Source organism: Xenopus laevis, chromosome 9_10L, assembly GCF_017654675.1.
Source record: "Xenopus laevis strain J_2021 chromosome 9_10L, Xenopus_laevis_v10.1, whole genome shotgun sequence".
Taxonomy (NCBI): Eukaryota; Metazoa; Chordata; class Amphibia; order Anura; family Pipidae; genus Xenopus; species Xenopus laevis.
In genome coordinates, this window is record NC_054387.1 from 60,937,959 (window position 1) to 60,959,200 (window position 21,242).

Sequence of the window (21,242 nt, forward strand, 5' to 3'; positions counted from 1 at the left end):
TATTACTTTCCATTATTTAATTTTTTTTACTGTTTTTCTAAAATCTAAGTTTAAAGTTGAATGTTCATGTCTCTGGTGTTTGAGTCTGGCAGCTCAGTAATTCAGGCGCAGGCTCTGAACTGTTACAATTTTGCAACATTTAGTTGATACATTTTTTTAGCAGCATTTCTGGAGTATTAGCAACTATTGTATCAGTTCTAACAGCTGCCTGTAATGAAATCCAGGGATTCTGATCAGCGGGGACAAAGATAAGAAATGTATCCTCGACCCCCCCACCAAAGCTGCTTTAGAAGGTGAAAAATTACACTTTACACTCACAAATAGAAACTAGAGTAATTAGAAAAAGTCGTTATTTCTGGTGATCTATCTGAAAACAACTTGTTGTTTGAAGGTGAAAAACCCCTTTAAGCCTATGTTACATGTGGCATTTTCTACACCAGCAGCAGCCCAAAAACATAAAATTTACTGCTTTTTTGGCAGAATGAGAACAAAGAGGGTTGCGTGGGAACCCAGCCTTGACCTCTAAAAATGAGCAATAAAGCTGTTCTGGGAGCTGTTGGGATCATGGGCAACAGAGATGCTATTTGCTTACTTGTGTTTACTCATGCCTGTAATGAGGAACAATATCTAAAGCAAGTAATTGATTGACCTTGTTTGATAATGTATTGCTGAGTTTATGAAACCATGCTATGCTCTTATGTTGGTACATAACATTTCATTTATTTATACAATGGTAACATGGTATACTGCTGGAATTCTGAGTTCAACCAGGACACTAATTATGTGAAATCTGCATGTCAGCCCCTTGTCTGCATGGATTTATTCTGTTTATGCATGTGTATGATATGCCATGTGTTTTTGGTCTAACCTGCTTGTGTCAGAATGTTTTGTTATTGAAATGTGCGAATGTCTGTGCTTTTCATGACATTCTCCCTTGTACATGTGCAAACTAAAATTAAATTCAGGTTATTGTGACTTCCCATTCAGCAGGATGAGAACGGACACCAAAAATTACGTTTATGCAAAAAGAAATCCCCTTGGATATCGATCAGTTAATAATGAGTTCTTATTGATTAACACCATAGTGACATATAGTTGGCTGGCAATAAATTAATTATCTCATTTGGTGTTAATTCATTGCTACATATATGGTCTGAGATGTGTAGTCAGTAGGAGGAGAGAACTACTATGAACTGAAATGATAAATCCATGGTAATGTAGAATTCAATTTCTGGGGGACGGGGCATAGAACAGTTGGTCGTGGTGGGGTCTCCCTGACGTTCTAGGAGATAAGTATGTAAGTGCTGGAGACCAAGAGGGTAAGATTGAAATGTGTCCATGAGAGTTAAGCTAAAAAAATTCTACATGATTTTATTATATAACCATGACATAATTTTAAAGACTAAAAAGAGTTTTTTAAAAAAAAAGTTGTAAAGGGACATTGCCCATCTTCCCCTGCTATAAGAGAGGGCCACATGACATGCCAGAAATAAATAAAAGCCATTAGTAGGGTACAAAGTACTAGCTATCGTTGCCCTTGTACATACATTTTTTTTCTACTGTGCTCTGACATTGAATGAAGTGCACAAACTGCTGGAGGCTTAGAGATAAAATCAATCACACACTGGCCAGTAATTATGACAAGGAAAGTCATTGATCAGTTGTAGTTCAAAGGCAGCCTTGTACCAGAAATATCCCTTCTGCCCTGCTTCATTTGGATTTCACTTGACTTTATTTATCACTGGCAACCGCATCACAATAGTTGATTTTGCCATGAATTTCTGTAAAACTTCTTCATCCATGGAATGTAATCTTGTATATCAACATTACACTGATTACTGGTTAAATTATCTACAGTGAAACTTTTTTGTAAAAATGATGTGCCACTGACAGTCACCAGGACGTTGAGAAGCATCATCAAAATCCATTAACATGTCCTCCGGTCATGGAATGCTCAATAGGTCAAGAGTGAAAAGCAAAGCATAGAGAGGTTTCAACCAGCAGAATCTGACTAGTGAAAAAACTAGACAGTATAACAAACTGAGAGCAGACTAAGAGAACTGGGAAAACATAAGGCAGAAGGACCTTGGCAAATGATGACCTAAGGAATAGAGAGCTACCAACTGACTGTTCTTGGTATATTTATTTTACAATAACCATTCCAGTTTCACTCTGGAGGAAGAGAGAGGGCATTGGATAACTCTGCAATTAATGTAAAGGGTCCAGCACACTAAAGGAAAAATTTATAGAACTCTTTTATCTATCATGAACTGAAGTTGGCTTGTGCGATGTTTACATTTTTGGAGCTGGTCAAAAATTGCCTTCGCTTTCCTGGATTTTGGTGGAAGAGTAGCTGACACCTGCTTAGATATTTATCTTCAAACACATTGTTAGGAAAGTTATTCTTCATTGATAAACATAGACTGTACCAAGGTATTTAAACCTTAAGATAATCCTTGGGAGTAGAAAGATGAGAACAATTCATGAAGGAGAGGAAAATGAAGGTAAAGGGGAGACAAATGAACTTGCAAGGAAGGAAAGTTCAAGCCGTAACATGAGGAATTCAGTAGGACATGAGGACTTTGAAGAATTTGTCCTTGATTTTGAGGATTATGACCTTTGGGAATCCATTAAAACCCATCTGAATGATCCAGAAGGGACCAGCAGCTGTAAGTATCATTTGCCTGTATAACATGCAGCTGCCACAGGGTTCAGCAGAGGGTTTTTCTCTTAAGTTCCTTGGTCTTACTGCTGTCCTACAAAGGCAAGCTGCATGCTTCTGTGTTTCTTGCATGGGATCCCTGCATTTCATCATCAGAGACTTCCTTCTGTTCCTTGTCTTTCAAAATCCCAGTCCTGTACTCTGACCTTGCACATGATAGGTCTCTTATTTTTGTACCTGCAGGTGTTTTATCCTTAGATCTTGATTCATTGTCCTTCCTCTGTTCACAGTCCCTTGCTTCGAGCTCCCACACTTAATTCCAAGCTCCTTTCCCTGTGTGTATATTCTGGTTTCTAATCTTTGGATCCAGGTTTCTAGTTCCTGTTCCAAGTCTGTTCCTGCTTTCTCTCTGTCCTGCGGCTTCTGTGCATTTGGTTTTCGCTTGGCTTCTGACTATGCTCCTGCCTCATCTATGTCTGTGCCTCAGCCTGGCCTTTTTGTAATATATGTCTAGCATCTTTGCCTGCCTTTTGCTGAGCTTGGGAAACGTATGCAGTAATACCTTGTGTCAGCCAAGTAGCAAAGAGTACCCATGTTGGTGTTATGGGCTGAAGATCACGCTGAACCCCATTTCCCCAGTGCCATCTGACTTCTAGGCACCTTATATACATCAGTATGTGTTCCATGATATAAAGATAGCCACCAATGTATAAAGATAGTCTTAATACACTGATCATCTCTTATTTATCCGCCAGTGTGACATTTAAACCAATATCTGGGTTCATCTGTAACTTTTTGGTATGTTACAGATGGATTTATTCTAAGCACTTTAGTTGGTCTTCATTACTCCGTTTTATTTATAAACCTTCATAAACTAGAAAACAATTATATAATAACCACCGCTGAAGGCTGGTTACAAATTAGCCTAAAATTACACTGTATACACCATATTAAAAGTTAAGAAAGTCTGAAAACCCATTTACATTCCAAACAACAAAGCAACAGAAACAAAAAGTCAAATGATTCCAAAAAGAAGACAAACTGCACATTGAAAACTATTATTGTCTATAGTAGGCTAAATACAGTGTATTAAAGTGTCCAGCCTCTTTATGTTCAATCAGTTCCACTGAACTTGTTTGGAATTGTGATGATTGTAGGATGTTGGAGTGCTCACTATTTGAATAATAGGTAATTGTGTTTAGTGCACGTATTACAGCCACTGTATACTGTGAGTAAGACTAGTGTTACCCTCCACTCCAGGTGTAAATCTGGAGGATCAGACAACGCATCGGAGGCACATAGCAGCAAAGAACCGCATCTCTAGGAAGGAGCCTTCCATCACTGCTCCCATATGGGCAAGGACTAAAAGGAAGAAAGATAAGGGACCTCATGAGGTACAGTAGATGCAAACATCTAATAGTTAACATCATTATGTACAACAATTACTCACTGATACATGTCTCGAGAACTGCAGGCTCCACCCAGTTACCCAGAATTCTATTTGAGTGTGTCATATGATATATACTAAATTAGTGAAGATCAGTTATACCTAGGTATTAAGAATACATCTTAAAGCTAGAGTACTTATTTTTTCTTTATATGTTATTGCATTTTCACAGTTTAGCTTTGTATGATTTCATGCAGAACATGGCTGAATAGGCTATGGCCAAACGGCAGACTGCAGTCTATGTTCTTCCCTTTCATTGGCAGGTGTTTGTGGAGCTGAACGAGTTGATCTGTGAAGGGGTGCATAAGATGCAATGGAGAGAGACTGCTCGCTGGATAAAGTTTGAGGAAAATGTTGAACAGGATACATCTCGGTGGGGGAAACCTCATGTGGCCTCTTTGTCTTTTCGTAGCCTCTTGGAACTCAGGAAGACCATTACACATGGTACATTTTACCCTTTATTGGAGGCTTGGTGTAACAAGGAGACATCTGATGTACCTAGATATCCAGCGTAATAGGAAGGAGCATTGAAGTATTAGAGTTTAGGTGCTTATATTGTAGGACCTTTGTTAATTAATTAAGATTATCAAGCATTGGTTGATATAAAAGGACATTAAAAATTATGAAACATATTTATACTGGGGGGGGGGTTGCTGGTTAGTTAAGCACCCAAGTGAGCTTCATTTCTAACCATATATTGCCAAGCCAGTGTACTTCATATGTAAAAAAAAAAAAAGGAACAGGACCACGAAACTTTGCTGGGGAACGTGGTGGCACCATTTTCTTCTGCTCCTAAGTGGTTGTTGGGGTGGGTGCCAATGTACTACCCTTTGGCTTCAAAGAATACTATGCAGCAGTGGACCCCACCTCAAAATCATTCTAAGCACTATTACTGACTTGTTATGAGGCCCCACAACAAGATAATTGGGCCCATAAACTTTGCGAACAAGACATTTTTCAGGAACATATATTGCTGCTAGTGATGTGCGGGCCAGCCTAAAACCCGCAGGACCCAGTGGTTGGGCGGGTTCCGGCCAACTCCTGCTCAAATTCTTTGGGTTGCAGGCGGGTCCGGGTTGAGCTCTAATCCTGCTCTCCCCACCTGCAACCGTGCACTTCCAGCGCTTACATTCATAGACTCTGGCCGGCCAATTCTGTGACATCAATGTGTGTGGGTGTGAGTTTTTAAATAGAAGGGGAATGGGGACTGGCCCGGGTGCGAGTTGAGAGGGGGTTGGTTAGGGTCGGGTGTGGGTCAAGAATTTCTTGAATTGCACACCACTAATTGCTACTACTTATCAGTCCCAGTGCAATGATGGGTTTGTATGTAACTGAAAAAAATACATCCAAGTTAAGCCTTTATTCCTAATAAAACCTATTAACTTGCTAGTTGATCGTTTGATTAGCACGCACAAGGGGCATTGATAAAAATGTTGGTACTGTGCACTTAAGTTCATGGGGGGGCCATAGAAATGGGACCCCAACGTTTCTGATGGCAGCCCTGCTAATGGGGCTATTATTTTCACTTGTCTTTGTTGCAGGAGCCCTCCTTCTGGATCTTGAGCAGACAACCATGCCAACAATCATTCAGATGATAGTGGACACAATGGTAGATTCTGGCCAGATCGGAGCCTGTGACCGTGCAAGTGTGCTGAGGGCTCTTCTTCTGAAGCACAGGTACCGTGATAATTTCTTTAATGATACATACACAATTTGCCATTCAATAATAACATTGCAACTAAAGCCTGTGCCATAAAGGTACTCTGTCAGCCCCAAGAAACAGCAGCGCTGTGGCATAGCTACATGCTCTGTCAACATTTCAAGAAACCCCTTCTGCTGATGGTGAAACTATCTTTCCTCGAGTCTTAAAGAGACTGCATTGACTCGTCGGCCTCAAGACAGTTTGAGTTGAATATCTGAATCATACTTTTACAATATAAGATTACACTAAACACATATGAGCATCATTCAGTAACTCCATGGAGCCTATAGATCTGCTACAGTTGCTGTCTGTGTTTTAAATAGGGGTGGGTGTGTCCTAACGGCACTTCCAGAAGCACAGTAGTAAGGGAATAGCCACAGCCCTGCAGTCACACAAGCAAAGAAAGGCTTCAGTTCCCTATCACGTCAGTCTAGCAGCTGATTGGTTCCTACAATGCAGTGTGCTGAGTTCCGCTGGCTCCCCTGCATAGCCTGGGAAAGGAGCAGAAGGAAGTGGAATAGATGAGCGGGACTGTTAGGATTTTTGAAGAAGTTTTCAATAAATCAACCCGAAACACTACTTTTTTTCAGCACTTTCCTTCTATAGCGCACTGGCTTATTCTTGTTTTTCCACACTTTTCTCCTTTAAAGATTCATGTTTCACCTTCTTATGTCTTTCTAAAGCAGCTTGGGAGTGGGGTCACTGACTCTGTACACTGATCTAAATGGATACATTAGTTGATACATTAGTTGATACATTTCTTGGCCCTGTTTAACAGAATCCTGAATTTTATTAAAGGCAGCTGTTAGAATTGATACAATAGTTGCTAATATTCCACAGGTGCTGCTGAGAAATGTATCAATAAATGTAGGCAATTGTAAGAGTTCAGAATCTGCACCTGAATTACTGAGCTGCCAGCCTGAAACACCGGGAACATTAAACTTTAATTGTGGAAAAATGGTAAAAAATAAAACATGGAAAGCAATTGAAAAAAGTCTTTATTTCTGGTGATCAATCTGAAAATATCTGAATTGACTACAACAATGGTAATGACTATTGCCCTTGGTATGTACAGTACCTGACCTGCTGTGCTTCACTTTTTTAGCCACCCCAATGATGGAAGGGAGGCACACCACCCGAGGAGCAGTACTAACAGCAGCACTGGGAACCATGTTGAGAGCAACAGCCCGCCAATCGACAACCGCTTCAGCAAATCAAATGATACCGACAGCAGGCGGGTGAGCTCTGCATAACAGAGGGCTGATTACTACTCCTTGTGGGTTGTTGTCAACAGAGTTTAAAAAACAAACAACTGTAGAATGATATGACATGCTGAAATTTTCCTGACCCAGCTCCAGGTACAAGATGAAGAGCTTTAGATTCTCCGTTTTCTGGGCTGCTGTCTTTCAGTGATTAAAGTAGAACTAAACCCAAAGGGGTTGACTTCTCCTTTAAGGTCAAGAGTAGAGTCCAATGGAGAGGCTAGCTGGCCCCCTTATCTGTGCCAGAACAGTAAACCTAAATACTACTTTTTAGGGCTAAGCCACACCTTCTGCATGCACCCTGGAAAGAGTGCATTCTAGGAGCAAAAAGTAGAGAAAATCAAGTTTCTATGTACTTTAAGGGCTGATTAAAGAAGAGAAAAAAATGTTTGTGAGTCTCAAACCTCAGTCTTGCACTAAGACCCTAAACAATTGTTTTCTTCCATTGTGTGGTTTAAAGAGGTGATTCAATCTTTTTTTTTAAATTTTTAATTTTTTTTGCCTTCTTCTCTTTAGCTTTCAAATGGGGGTCATCTTCTTTTCATATTCCAGTCTCTAGCACACTAGCAACCAGATTGCTAAATTTGCAAACTGGAGTTCTGCTGAATAAAAAGCGAAAAAAAACCCTCAGAAACCATAAATAATAAAATATGAATTCCAATAGTAAATTATCTCAGACTATAGCTCTCTACATTATACTAAAAGTTAATTTAAAGGTGAACAACCTGTTCCTTTGTGATCCTATTTTGAATACCTTGAAAGCTGTACCCCATGTTAGTTAACAATATGTTTTGTTTTATTTTGCTTTTATAACTGCAAAATCAATGAATGCAACTGTTAAATGTCTGGTTCAGTGTATGACCCTAAAAGCTAGGAAAATTTTTTTCCAACCTGCTCTGGTCCTGATGTAAATCATAAAGTTTTGTTGTAGAAAACCCTAAATGGTCCAGAAGGTCATCGTATGAAACACTGGAAGCTGATGGAAAAGATCCCTGAAAATGCTGAAGCGACAGTGGTCCTTGTTGGTCAGTATTAATATTTGCTGGGTGTGGGAGTCTTGGCTTTAGAGCTATGGCAAATATGACAAATTCAATTTCACTCAAATGTATATTCAATAACTCTCCATATATGTCACTCTGTGTAAATTGCAGGGTGTGTAGATTTCCTAGAACAGCCAGCATCGGCCTTTGTGCGCCTTGATGAGGCTGTCTTACTGGAATCAGTCTTAGAAGTACCCATTCCTGTCCGTTTCCTCTTTGTGTTGCTGGGTCCAACTCAGGCTAACATGGATTATCATGAGATCGGGCGCTCCATTTCCACTCTCATGTCAGATAAGGTAAGAGGGCACAAGGTTCATGTTGCTCAGGAGAAATTAAATAGTTCCCATAAACTCTAATGCAGGGATAACCAACCTTTTGTACCCGTGAGCAACATTCGGAAGTAAAAATAGTTGGGAAGCAACACTAGCATGAAAAAATTTCTTTTGGTGGCAAATAAGGGCTGTGATTAGCCATTTGGTAGCCCCCATGTGGATTGTCAACCTACATTGAGACTCTGTTTGGCACTACGCATGGTTTTTATGCAATTAAAACTTGCCTCCAAGCCTGGAATTCAAAAATAATCACCTGCTTCAAGGCCACTGAGAGCAACATCCAAGGGGTTGGAGAGAAACATGTTGCACATGAGCTACTGGTTGGGGATCACTGCTTTAATGAAACCGTGACACCCACTGGGCTAACGATAGAATATATTCTTAGTAGTAACATTTGAAATCCTAGAACTGGATGCACCCTGATTCTGCTTAACATATATCTATATACGTTTACGTGCAGTTTTTAAGGATTCTTCTGATTCATTAAGCTGTGTCTCTGGGCAATTAAATGATCTTCAGGTTTAGGGTTTGCCCATCTTTAATCAAATCAACCTGGTTACCTAATGTAGATTGTAGAATCAATGATTCCTGTTATCAAGAACCTGACTGCCAGCACTGTAAATTGCAAAGCGCAGTAAGATCTAAGACTCACAACAAAGAATGGGGATCTTAATATGAAGAAAATGGGCTTCAGTTAAATGGGCTCATGTAATAAAAACCCAGACATAATTTTGAGAACACTAAAGGATGCAAAAATGTGCCAAGAGTGTGCAACAGAGCTATGCTTTATGCTCTGATTCCAGAATGATAAATATTGTGCCCACAAATGCAATACTAGTGAAAAAAGTCACCTCAATTGTAAATCATCAATGCAGAGTGCGATGGCATCAGTGTTGTGGCATGATGTGTTCTTTCTCTTACGTGCTGCCCACTTGATCAGTAGTCACTTGCCCTAGAATAAATGATGTGTTTGTCCCAACACCTTTTAAATGGAAGCAACTTACACTATTTAAGTCTTTAAGGACGAATTGCTGTGAAAATAAAAGAGATGCCAAAAAGAATTAATCTCTTCCTGAATCAGCAGCACTGATTTAATGTAATTATCTGCCTGACTTGGTAGCACGAGGTGGAATAATTTCACTGTGCTTCCATCTCTAGGCTTGAGGGAAAGGGAAGCATTTGTGTGCTTATAAAGGAATCTGTGACACCGTATGATTATTGCACCCTAGAATTGTTTTTACCATTTAAATACAGTTATTTGAGATGCATTTGACATACATTATAACCTTTGGAGATGGCTGCAATTACTAGAAAATTAGGGTTCTCTAGATCTAGAAATAGGACTCTAGGCTACAGATAAGCTTAGTGTATATGATAACAGTGTATGCAACAGTTCCTTATTGTGAGCACAATTCAGCAGGAACAGACCCTTGAGTGTGCTCATAGTCTTTACAGGGGAATACCATAAAACTATGGCAGCATAGGCATTATCCTATACTTTGCACAATTCAGCAGGAACAGTCCCCTAAGTTTGCTCATAGCCTGTACAGAAAGATACCATAAAACTATGGCAGCATAGGCATTATCCTGTACTTTGCACAATTCAGCAGGAACAGTCCCCTAAGTTTGCTCATAGCCTGTACAGAAAGATACCATAAAACTATGGCAGCATAGGCATTATCCTGTACTTTGCACAATTCAGCAGGAACAGTCCCCTAAGATTGCTCATAGATTACTCATAGCCTATACAGAAATATACCATAAAAATGTGGCAACATAGGCAGGAACAATCCCCTTAGTTTGCTCATAGCCTGTACAGAGAGATACCATACAAGAAGATCGCTTATACTGAGCTCAATTCAACAGGAACAGCACCATAAGTTTGCTTATAGCCTGTACAGAGAGATAGCAGGGCCAAAACTAGCAGTAGACAACAGAGGCACATGCCTAGTGCGCAACAGTAAGGAGGGCACTATGGCAGATCTACACAATTACATTTTCAGGCACCACCCTCCCAACACTCACTGTTCTTGTTTTTTTTATCCTCCTTGCATGTCACCATACATGCGAGTGTGCATTCACATGGTTGAGGGGTTCAGTATCATGCTTCTCGGCCGCTTGCTTTGCTCGGCCCGGCACTGAGAGATACCATAAAACTATGGCAGCATAAGTATTCCCTTTTACTAAGCTCAATCCACAGGAAAGTGAGAGTTTACTGACCCTAATGTAACTTTTTTTCTGAGTATTGCTGAACAATATTTCCTCTATATATATTATTTAGCAAATACAATTCAAAAGACTAACATAGGAGTATTTTTTACAAAGGTTTTTCATGAAGCAGCGTATATGGCAGCTGAGCGACAGGACCTCCTGAATTCCATCAATGAGTTCCTAGACTGCAGCATGGTGCTACCTCCATGTGAGATGCAGAGTAAAGACTTGCTCCGCTCCATTGCTGCTTTCCAGAAGGACCTTCTGAGAAAGAGGAGGGAACGGGAGCAGCGGCGGTCTACCAGGGAGAATGTACCACCCACGATGCAAGGTCAGGATCTAGTGCCTGTGTATTATATACACTAAACAATAGCAAGTAGTTTATATTATGTATTACTCTTATCTAGGCGTACTTTGCCTTCAGTGATTCAGTTGTATTACAGCTTGCTATAACTCTTCCCATGTGTCTCCATATGTCCCTGGTCACTTGCTCAGTTTCTTAGAGTACCAAGACCATTAGGAATGACAGCACTCACGTCTCTTCTGCTTGTCTCATCCCCCTTACTAACAGAGGCCAACCAAGTGAAGGTGGATGATGAAGAGGATGGCGAGTGTCAATCTGACCCTCTTGAGCGATCCGGATATCTGTTTGGGGGTCTAGTGCGGGACATCCGCAGGCGCTATGTGAAGTATTGGAGTGATATCAAAGATGGTCTGAATAGCCAGTGCCTGGCTGCTTCTCTCTTTATCTACTTTGCAGCTCTCTCTCCAGCCATCACATTTGGTGGCCTACTTGGTAACTATTCATGGGGCCTATAAGGAAATTTGTGATTTTTGCCTAACCTTGTCTGGTTAAAATGAACTTTGAACTGCCCTAGATATCCCATTGGGCAAGAGTTAGCATTCAGGTAGCCATAAACAAATCCTGTTGTTTTACCAGGTTGCCAAACCTGATGCACTAACTGAGCTGTTGCCATTTTTGACTCATCATGCTACACCCATCCTCCTATGTTAGCCAAAGTAAGATAGGTCAGCTGAGCTTCAATATCACTGAATGGAGAGGCACTGGCATAACTATAAAGTAAGCAGATCCTATGGTCATAGGGGACCTGGTGGAAGGGGAGTGTTGACTGTGGGGTCTCTCTGTGGTTGTTAGAAAACCCCACTTACCGCTGAGTGAGTGGCTGAGAAGCAGGGGGGCCTGGCCTTTTTTTGTTACACCACTCTGTAGAGGTATAAGATTATCAGAGAGCAGGATCATCAAGGATGGAAGAGACTTTTTATACAATAATGGAAATCTGAAGCCGTATTCAAAAATCATAGGAAGCTGAACTAAAAAGCAGAATAGTACTGAACATTGTATAGCAGCACGTAGACAAAAAAGCTAAGCATTGGAATGCAGATGTGAGAATATTTTTATCTGTAAAACTTAAGTGACCTAGCCCTGATGCCCATTCTACTGTACAGAACAGAAGGTATTTAGGGAAGGAACAACTGCTGATCATTGTGCCATGTTTTTTTTTTCCCCAGGTGAGAAGACTCAAGGACTGATGGGTGTGTCAGAGCTCATAGTGTCCACCTCTGTGCTTGGCGTCCTTTTTGCTCTCCTTGCCGCCCAACCGCTGCTGATTGTTGGCTTTTCTGGACCCCTGCTCGTCTTTGAAGAGGCTTTTTTTAAGGTTGAAAATTTAATGTGCTAAAATTTTTTTAAAATGGTTGTAATGTCATTCCTAGATACTGATATCCTAGGGATAAATTTTTATTTTCAATAACCCTATAGTCTGTGCATCTGCATTCCTGCAGCAAAGGGTAAATATTGTCCTTTTTGCAAATTCTAAGTAACTATATACCATTCGCAGTATTACCTAGAATGATTTTTGTTCTTTTTGTGTCTCATTTCTCTCATGTACTCTCATGTATTGGACCTTGGTACCTGATTGAGTGAATTTATTTCCTGTCTCAGTTCTGCCAGGTTCAGGAAATTGAGTACCTAACAGGGAGAGTATGGATAGGATTTTGGCTAATTTTTTTCATTGTGGTGATGGTGGCTGCTGAAGGGAGTTTCCTTGTCCGTTACATCTCTCCATTCACCCAGGAGATCTTCGCCTTCCTTATCTCTCTCATTTTTATCCATGAGACCTTTTATAAACTATACAAGGTAAGACATGATATATGTCCCTAAAGCCATATACAACATAGTCTGATTGGGAAACAGTGCCAGGGTTTTAGGTGGTCCAGGTGTTAACCAAACATTATGCATTGTCTGGAACTTATTTAGAGGAGCTGAATGACATCAGCAATATGGCAGCCACTTCTGATTTATCTTATGACTTCATGTACTCAAAATGTGGTTAAAAAAAAAAAGTGAAGTGACCGAGGAATAAATATGGGAATTATGTGCAAATATCCTGTGTACGGCTGTTTCCACATGAAAATTCCTAAATTTACATTTGCAACAGTCGGCTTTCCTGTCACATCTGTCACACAGACTCACGGAGAAGCAACTAGAAATTACTGATTCATTTAAATTGCACTCAGAGAAAGTCTACTTAATTATTCTCGTTTCCATGCAAATGCTTTCACCTGTTTCCTGACTGTGAATTGAGTAAGAAATAATCATTATAAAGGGAAAATATATTCTTGTTAGAATTTCTATTTGCCTTATAGAACATGACTGTTGTCTGTTGTGTGTACAAAATATTTACTTGTCTGTTATTTGCAGTTATATGTGACTTTAATAGGAGGCAACCTATTAGGGCTCATACATGGCCACAAGTGCAGTTGCAGTCCCCATACTTTTCCTGCAGTCACTGTAACATCACTTTCATTAACGGTACTTGTGTCAAAATGTTCACCCCTTTGCAACCACAATTCTGGGGAAAACACTGTATTGTGGGTAAAAAGACATGGCAATTGTGCTTGAAATGGTACTTGCAGATGTACATGTGCTGTATTGTCTTCATAGACTCCAGCAGAACAGCACCCTTCTACATTTATAAACAGAAATGTACTGACAATTTCCATGTACACAATAATATATATATATATATATATATAGATATATTCTTTGCTGTCGTGAGTGCTTTCATGGATTGCTATATATATAGATAGATAGATATATTCACAAACACAATGGCAACGCCCACCCATATACCATGCCATACTAGCTAAAGCAACAACAAAGAAATCAGTTATTAGTTAATCCCTGTATTTAATTTATGCATCTGTAGGTGTTTGCAGAGCACCCGTTGCTCAGGACTTACCCTCCTGTGGGTGCTGTCGTTGGCCGTACTGCTGCTCTGGGCCCCCGAATGCAGCCCAACACTGCTCTGCTTTCTTTCATACTCATGCTGGGGACCTTTCTTGTTGCCTTTTTCCTGCGCAAATTTAAGAACAGCCGTTTCCTAGGAGGGCAGGTAAGTGGAGCTTAGCATTGCAGTGCCGGTCAGAAGTGCCATGGAACCCTCAGGATAATTCCATATTTTGCTGTATCTCTCGGTTCTTTCGAAGCCCTTTATGCACTTTTGGCTGCTTATTTCTGTCTTTTGTTGTCTGTCCTTGTCTCTGCAGGCTCGGCGAGTTATTGGAGATTTTGGCATACCCATATCAATCCTTGTTATGGTTTTTATTGATTATGCAATAACAGATACATACACACAGGTGAGTGCTCACTTTTAAAGAAGATATGAATAATAGTGCTGGAACATAGAAAAATGAGCTCTCCTGGGGCACATGGAGATGGCAGACACAATGCCATGTCCCTTTACACAGTACTTTGTGCTTACCCATCCCGCAACCACCTGGGTGAGAGTGGTAGGACACAATTGTAAATAATGCATCGCTTTACTTGGGGCAGCTTTCTGAGGCCAAAGATAAAGTGCTGCCTGAGGCATTATAGAAATAATGTCCGTGGATCTCTCCCCACCAACTCCATAATTAGCACACCTTAGTAATTCAATAAAAGGGCTTCCTCTTCTTTGTTCTTTGCATTCATTTAATTTATGGATCCTTTTCTTTCTAAATACTTTGTAGTGTCATGCCACACTATAAAGGGCATATCAGTGATTCTCCTTCGACATGACAATAATATGCTATGCTTCAAGTTTCTTTGTAGCAGGAAAAGTACTGACATTTTCTTACATAAAGTCAAAATATGACTGTTTTAACCCAGGAAGCAACACTTTATCTATTTCCTAGTGATACAAGGCAACTGAAATACAAAAAACATTTCTTCCAGACTAGTGTCCAATGACTATTAGGTAGTACAGGCCAAAGGTGTTGAGTCTGCCAAACATTAGCTCATTGTGTTAATATAATTCACCCCTACTAAATCTATATACTCCTACACACACATGCATAACTTCATTTTCCCCTTCTTCCTCTTCTCTTGCAGAAGCTTAATGTTCCATCTGGTCTTTCCGTTACATCCCCAGGGAAGCGTGGCTGGTTTATTGATCCCATGGGAACCTCCAAGCCTTTTCCACTCTGGATGATGTTTGCTTCAGCCATCCCAGCTTTGTTGGTGTTTATTCTCATGTTTATGGAGACACAAATTACTACGTGAGTCAGGCTGGTACCTAGCAAATATGCCAAACCCAATAACCTCTCTTCATTCTGGTAACCCAAAGTCCATCTACCTAACACCCTGCTTGTACAAGTGCTAATCTGTTACTTTTGAAACTCTTCATGACTCCTCTGGGATTCAGGTAATCCCAATCCCACATACACTAAAGAGCCTCTGTGTGCTCTGAACTAAATCTTAACTATAGAAGTAGGGCAGAAATGTTGTACATTGTGTTTTGGATTTCTGTACCAGCCCAAGGCAACCACAGCTTTTTGGCAGGGAAGATCTGTTCCCCCAAAGGTGCCCCTATAGCCCCATCTTCTTTATTGCTGATTAACTGCACATGCTCTGTGCTGCTGTCAGTTACCAAGGTGCTGTCAGTTACTAATATAAATGTTACAATATAAAGCAGATTTTTTGGTACATGGCAGCATGGCAGAAACCAGTATAACTAGCACCAGTATACCCATAAACAAGCCATTTGCTTTGTATGCCCAGTGCCTGAACGTGTTTTAACTTGCACTTTAGCAACATTATCTATGTGGCATTTGTTCAGTGATAGTGACCGGTCTAGGGGTGCTGGGAATAGAAGCCCTGACTGTGTTTCAAAAATAGCATGCAGTCCAGAGTGTCCATTGTTCTGCATGTGGACCACACATGGTCTAGCCTAGCATTACATTGTATCCAGGGGTACCCAAAACAAATGTATTACAAACAGCACTGGCAGTGACAACTATCAGGCAAGCTAGGAAATAATATTATGCATAGCACTTTCATAAACTACCGTAAGCACTTTATCTGACCCCCAGCCCAGGCAGAGTAACTGCATAGTAGAAGGCAACCTATTAAACATGACTATTCTTTTTTCCATTTCCCCTGATGTGTGATCTGTGGCCCCATCCTCCATTTCCTCTGGTCCTTCTCTCAGTCTGATCGTTAGCAGGAAGGAGAGGCGCTTGCAGAAAGGCAGTGGGTTCCATTTGGACCTTCTGCTTATTGGCTCCTTGGGAGGAGTATGTGCGCTTTTTGGGTTACCTTGGCTGACAGCAACAACAGTGCGATCTGTGACTCACATCAATGCATTGACGGTTATGAGCAAAACCGCGCCTGGCGAGAAACCACGGATCGCTGAAGTCAAGGAACAGAGAGTAACAGCTATTCTGATCTCTGCTTTAGTGGGTGAGACTAAAGTGCTGAAAGAGCCAGTCAATATGGCAGTTGAATAAAGCACAACCCATCCAAACAGACCCTTGTAAACATTGTTGGGCTAGAACACGAAACCATAACCGTTACTTCTTAGAAGAATGTATTTATGTATGTGTGTATAACTTTATTTGTAAAAGGCTGTAGCTACAAGTAGCCCTGTACACTATAAAAAAATTGCAATATACAAACGTACAGACAGGGAGAACAAGTAACATATTTCAATAAATCTACACAAAGCTTAAATGTGATGAAGTACTTACTGATATCCAGCACACCTCCCTGTACTATTTCCTGCGTGTATGTAAAACCCTTTTCCGGTATTTCCTGATGTCCAGCTCATTTCCTTATAGTACTTCCTGCTTTGGGTAAAAGCCATAATAAATGCAGGACTTTCATATACCCCACTTATTCTTTGCAGCACTTCTGGCTTGTGTTAAAAACCCTAATGAATGCAGTACTTACTGTTATCCAGTGCATTTCCCAGCAATACTTCCTGTTTGTGTTTAAACCCTTTATGAATGCAATACTTACTCATATTCAGCTCATTTTCCTGCATGATCTCCTGCATGTGTTTAAAACCCTAACAAAAGCTCCTTTATCTGCAGTGTTTAACACTGTAATGAATCTAGTATTTACCAATATCCAGCGGACTTCCCCATAGTACTTCCTGCTTGTTGGTAAAACCTTCATTACTGGAGTATTTACTGATATCAAGCTTATTTCCCTGAAGTACTTCATACTTATGGATGAAACCCTTATGAGTATAGTATTTACTGCTATCCAGCATATTTACATGTAGTATGAATGCAGTTCACTATGCAGATTGAGGAACACGATTTTTGACCTGTACTTTATGTTACAGGGCTCTCCATAGTCATGGGAGAAATGTTGCGCCAGATCCCTTTGGCTGTGCTTTTTGGTATATTCTTGTACATGGGTGTGACATCCCTAACTGGAATTCAACTATTTGAGCGTCTTCTACTAATTCTCATGCACCCCAAACATCATCCTGAGCACCCATATGTGGTAAAGGTATGTGGACATAAGATAGTTTCTGTGTCTGGAGGCTGTCAGATGGTTAGGCCACCATGTAAATGCACAAGGCTGGAGGCTAAGTTATACAGGGAACTCAGCATATCACTCATTATTATAAGAGGTAGTGTACCCCTACTGTCAATTATAAGGATAATAGAAATAGTAGAAGTCACTGAGGACTTCTGTGACCATATAAACGCACACGGTTGCATGCAGAGTTCTACAAGCATCACTCATGTATTATAAGGGATAATGTATTCCTACTGTACCCCTACTGTAAATTATAAGGATATTAGAAGTCACTGAGAGGGTTCTGTGAAGATATAAAAGCACGAGGCTGCAGGCTGAGTTATACAGGGAACTCTGCATATCATTCATGTATTATAAGGGATAATGCAAAAGGATTTTAGAAGTCACAGAGGAGTTTTGTGACAATATAAAGGCACAAAGCTGGTTGTGGGGAGATAAAGGACTGATATGTATTTTCAGTATCCCTTTTTAGAAGTTCTCTACATATATGTAGGTAAATGATGTGAAATAGTGTTGGAATCACATTCTATCCTTTCCCCAGGTCTGCACATGGAGAATGCATCTCTTCACTTGCGTTCAGCTTTCATGTATAGTGATTCTCTGGGTGGTGAAATCCTCTCCTGCATCACTTGCCTTCCCCTTTCTCCTCATCCTCACTGTTCCACTGAGAAAGTTTGTGCTACCACGCTTCTTCCAGGAGAGAGAACTAAAAGCCGTAAGTCTCCTTAACAAGAACACTGACATTTCTCTCTGGCCAAATAAAAATGCTGTTCCTGCGGAGAGGAAACTCATAACTCTGCCCCAAATTGATTGAAATGCTCTTGTCCTGATTGCTCTCTATAGTTACTTTTTGTCTAGAAACATTTATTACTCTCACAACTGTTTTATGGTACAGGAACAGGATCTTTTATCCAGAAACCTTTCATCCAGAAGCTCCACATAATCCACATTTTTAACAATGATTTCCTTTTTCTCTGTAATATTAAAACAGTAATTTGCACTTGATCCAAACTAATTAATCCCAATTGGAAGCAAAGCCAGCCTATTGGGTTGATTTTATGTTTACAGGATTTATTATTTATTAAGGAATGAAGTTCCAAATTACAGAAGATCTATTATCTGCAAAACCCCAGGTCCTAAGCATTCTGTATAACAGGTCCCATGCCTGGACTTACATGGGGACAACTATGATTTCTCTGACTTCCCTTTTTTATATTGTTTCTGTTTGTTTTTGTTTTTGAACATAGTTGGACTCTGAAGATGTAGAACCAAACTTTGATGAAGACGGACGAGATGAATACAACGAGCTTCACATGCCCGTCTGAGGCCAGTACCGATTTTGTTCTGTGAAACCTCGCGTCCCTTTCTCTCTACTCTTGTCTGCCTTTCACTCCTTCTTTTTGAACCTTTCCATTATCAACCTTTGGAATTTTTCAAACAAAATACTGGGTCCATTGTACCCTTCTGTTTTTATTTCATCACTGAGCCCATTGTACAGTGCTGAGCCCATTGGTCCCTTTCACTATTCATCCATTCATAGTTACAGATTAAATGACAACCTATGATAGCTTTAAAAATGCACCAAGTGATAGTGGATGATCAATAAAGCTATTTCCTAAATAATACCTACATTCCATTCAAGTTCTGTGATTGTCAGACTTGAAAAAGGAGAAATGCAGAAGTGGGCCAGGCATTTTGAGAGCTGGCTACTGCTACAGTGGGACTTGGGAAGTTGCTTGTTTTGCAGCAAAATGTTACACTGCAGAGCATATTAATAAACAATACTCTAAGATAACTAATGTATTAAACAATCACCTCATTGTAAGTGTATTCCCCGCTGGTTGGTTTAGCCATGTCTGCATCAATGTTGGTTACATATGGACACACAAAGCAAGGATGTAATTACAGTAGTTGCCCCAATAGTAAAATCTGCTCCTGGTGCTAGATAAGCAAATGCAGAGTAATATTTTGGAAACGCATTTATGAATCATTTCCCCAGCACTGAGACTTGTGGAACATTACGTTTAATTGACATGAAATATTTGTCTATTTATCATTAATATTACCCTACCCTCTCTGGTACCCTCTCTGTTATTTACTGTATGTAGTAAATTATACAGCCATGTAATTACACTGGTATATATATTTAATATCCTTGCATAATAAATAATTGCTGTAAATAACTTCTCTGTTGCTAGCGAACAGTCATGTAGAGGAAGAGAACTGTAGGCTTATAAATCAATTAAACTGAAGCTTAAAGGAACAGTATTATCAAAAAATTAAAGTGTTTTAAAGTAATAAATATATAATGCAGTGCTGCCCTGCACTGGTAAAAACGGGTGTGTTTGCTTTAGAAACACTACTATTGTTTATATAAATAAGCTGCTGTGTAGCAATGGGGGCAGACATTCAAATTAGAAAATGCTCAGGTTGCACAGCAGATAAGCTCTGTAGAACATAATGATGTTAGCGGTTATCCACTATTTAACCTGTGCCATATAGCCTTTTTTCAATTTCCTCCATTGCTACACAACAGCTTGTTTATATGAACTATAGAAGTGTTTCTGAAACAAACAGATCAGTTTTACCAGTGCAGGGCAACAGTACATGACATTTTCATTACTTTAATTTTTTGGTGTTAGTGTTCCTTTAAAGGGGTTGCTCACCTTTGAATTAACTTTAATTATGACGTAGAGAGTGATATTCTGAGATTGTTTGCAATTGTTCTTCATTTTCAATTATTTTTGTTTTTTGAATTATTTAGCTCTTTATTCTGCGGCTCTCCTGTTTTCAATTTCAGCAGTCTGGTTGCTAGGGTCAAAATGATCCCAGCAAACATGCGTTGATTTGAATAAGAGGCTGAAATATGAATAAGAGAGGACCCAAGTAAAAAGATGAGTAATCAAAAGTAGCAATAACAATAAATTTGTAAATTTACATAGCATTTGTTTTTTTAAATGGGGTCAGTGACTCCCATTTGAAAGCTGAAAAGAATCAGGAGAAGGCAAATATTTCATAAACATAAAGAAAAAAAATGAAGACCAGTTTAAAAGCTGTTTAAAATTAGCAATTCTATAACATACTAAAAGTTAACTTAAAGGTGAACCACCCCTTTAATGCAAATATATGCAAAATAGTATAATTTGGTCAGTTTAGATTGAATTAAGGTGCAAATTAGATCTGAGAAGTCTTTGTAAAAGACACAGCACATGTACTATTGCTCCGGAGGCTCCATGCACAGAGCAGTCATTACCAGCGTAAGAGCTGAGCTCTGCAGCTCATGTTGGCATAAAGATCTGGGGAAAGGTGCAGGTGGTAAATCCATAGCTCTATTGTGCAATGCAGCTCCTGGCACTCCCTAACCTGAGTGCCTGAATAACATTTAAGGTAGGGGAGTACCCCAGGACCCCATATCCTATCTCCCTGCTTTGAAAACTGCAATGCTGAACAGAGACAGTGCTGCTGCATTTAGAACAAGCCCCTAGGACTGTGCCACACGAAGCAACACATAGGGCAAAGTGCAAAAAAAAGGGCGATTTGTGGCTCCTGTAAGGTAACGTCTCCCAACTACACCTAGTCCCACCCTTTTTGTTTGTACAATGCAGAAATCATTACAGCAAGTAAAATAGTCATTTGTGTCTTTGATAAAAGCACAATGAATTCACCTGCCAGTGCCAGGGATGTTGTTAGTGACGGCATCTGAGTTGCTCTGGATACTAATAACATTATTTACACACTCATAAGCCAACTG

At 40.0% G+C, this 21,242-nt stretch overlaps 1 protein-coding gene across 2 annotated transcripts; it reads left to right on the top strand.

Moving 5' to 3' along the window:
• The first annotated feature begins 368 nt into the window (after positions 1–368).
• Positions 369–19,674, top strand: slc4a3.L (solute carrier family 4 (anion exchanger), member 3 L homeolog). Of its 2 annotated transcripts, XM_018235676.2 has the most exons (18): positions 371–2,669; positions 3,923–4,056; positions 4,373–4,553; positions 5,651–5,786; positions 6,917–7,049; positions 8,005–8,098; positions 8,225–8,409; positions 10,771–10,987; positions 11,228–11,452; positions 12,187–12,335; positions 12,620–12,814; positions 13,887–14,072; positions 14,227–14,316; positions 15,050–15,216; positions 16,149–16,399; positions 17,289–17,458; positions 18,033–18,206; positions 18,739–19,674. In XM_018235676.2, the coding sequence occupies exons 1-18, from the start codon at positions 2,471–2,473 to the stop codon at positions 18,814–18,816; spliced, it is 2,964 nt and encodes a 987-aa protein (XP_018091165.1). In that variant the 5' UTR covers positions 371–2,470; the 3' UTR covers positions 18,817–19,674. The 2 variants fall into 2 exon arrangements, 1 of the variants encoding a protein (XP_018091165.1); XR_005964139.1 differs by lacking the exons at positions 16,149–16,399; positions 18,739–19,674 and having other exon boundaries at positions 369–2,669; positions 18,033–18,167.
• Positions 19,675–21,242: the final 1,568 nt, after the last annotated feature.

Coding starts and splice junctions, on each gene's coding strand:
- slc4a3.L (XM_018235676.2), top strand. CDS start 2,471: ATGAGAACAATTCATGAAGGAGAGGAAAATGAAGGTAAAGGGGAGACA. Junction 16,400..17,288: donor TCTGATCTCTGCTTTAGTGG/GTGAGACTAAAG, acceptor TTTATGTTACAG/GGCTCTCCATAGTCATGGGA. Junction 17,459..18,032: donor AGCACCCATATGTGGTAAAG/GTATGTGGACAT, acceptor TCCTTTCCCCAG/GTCTGCACATGGAGAATGCA.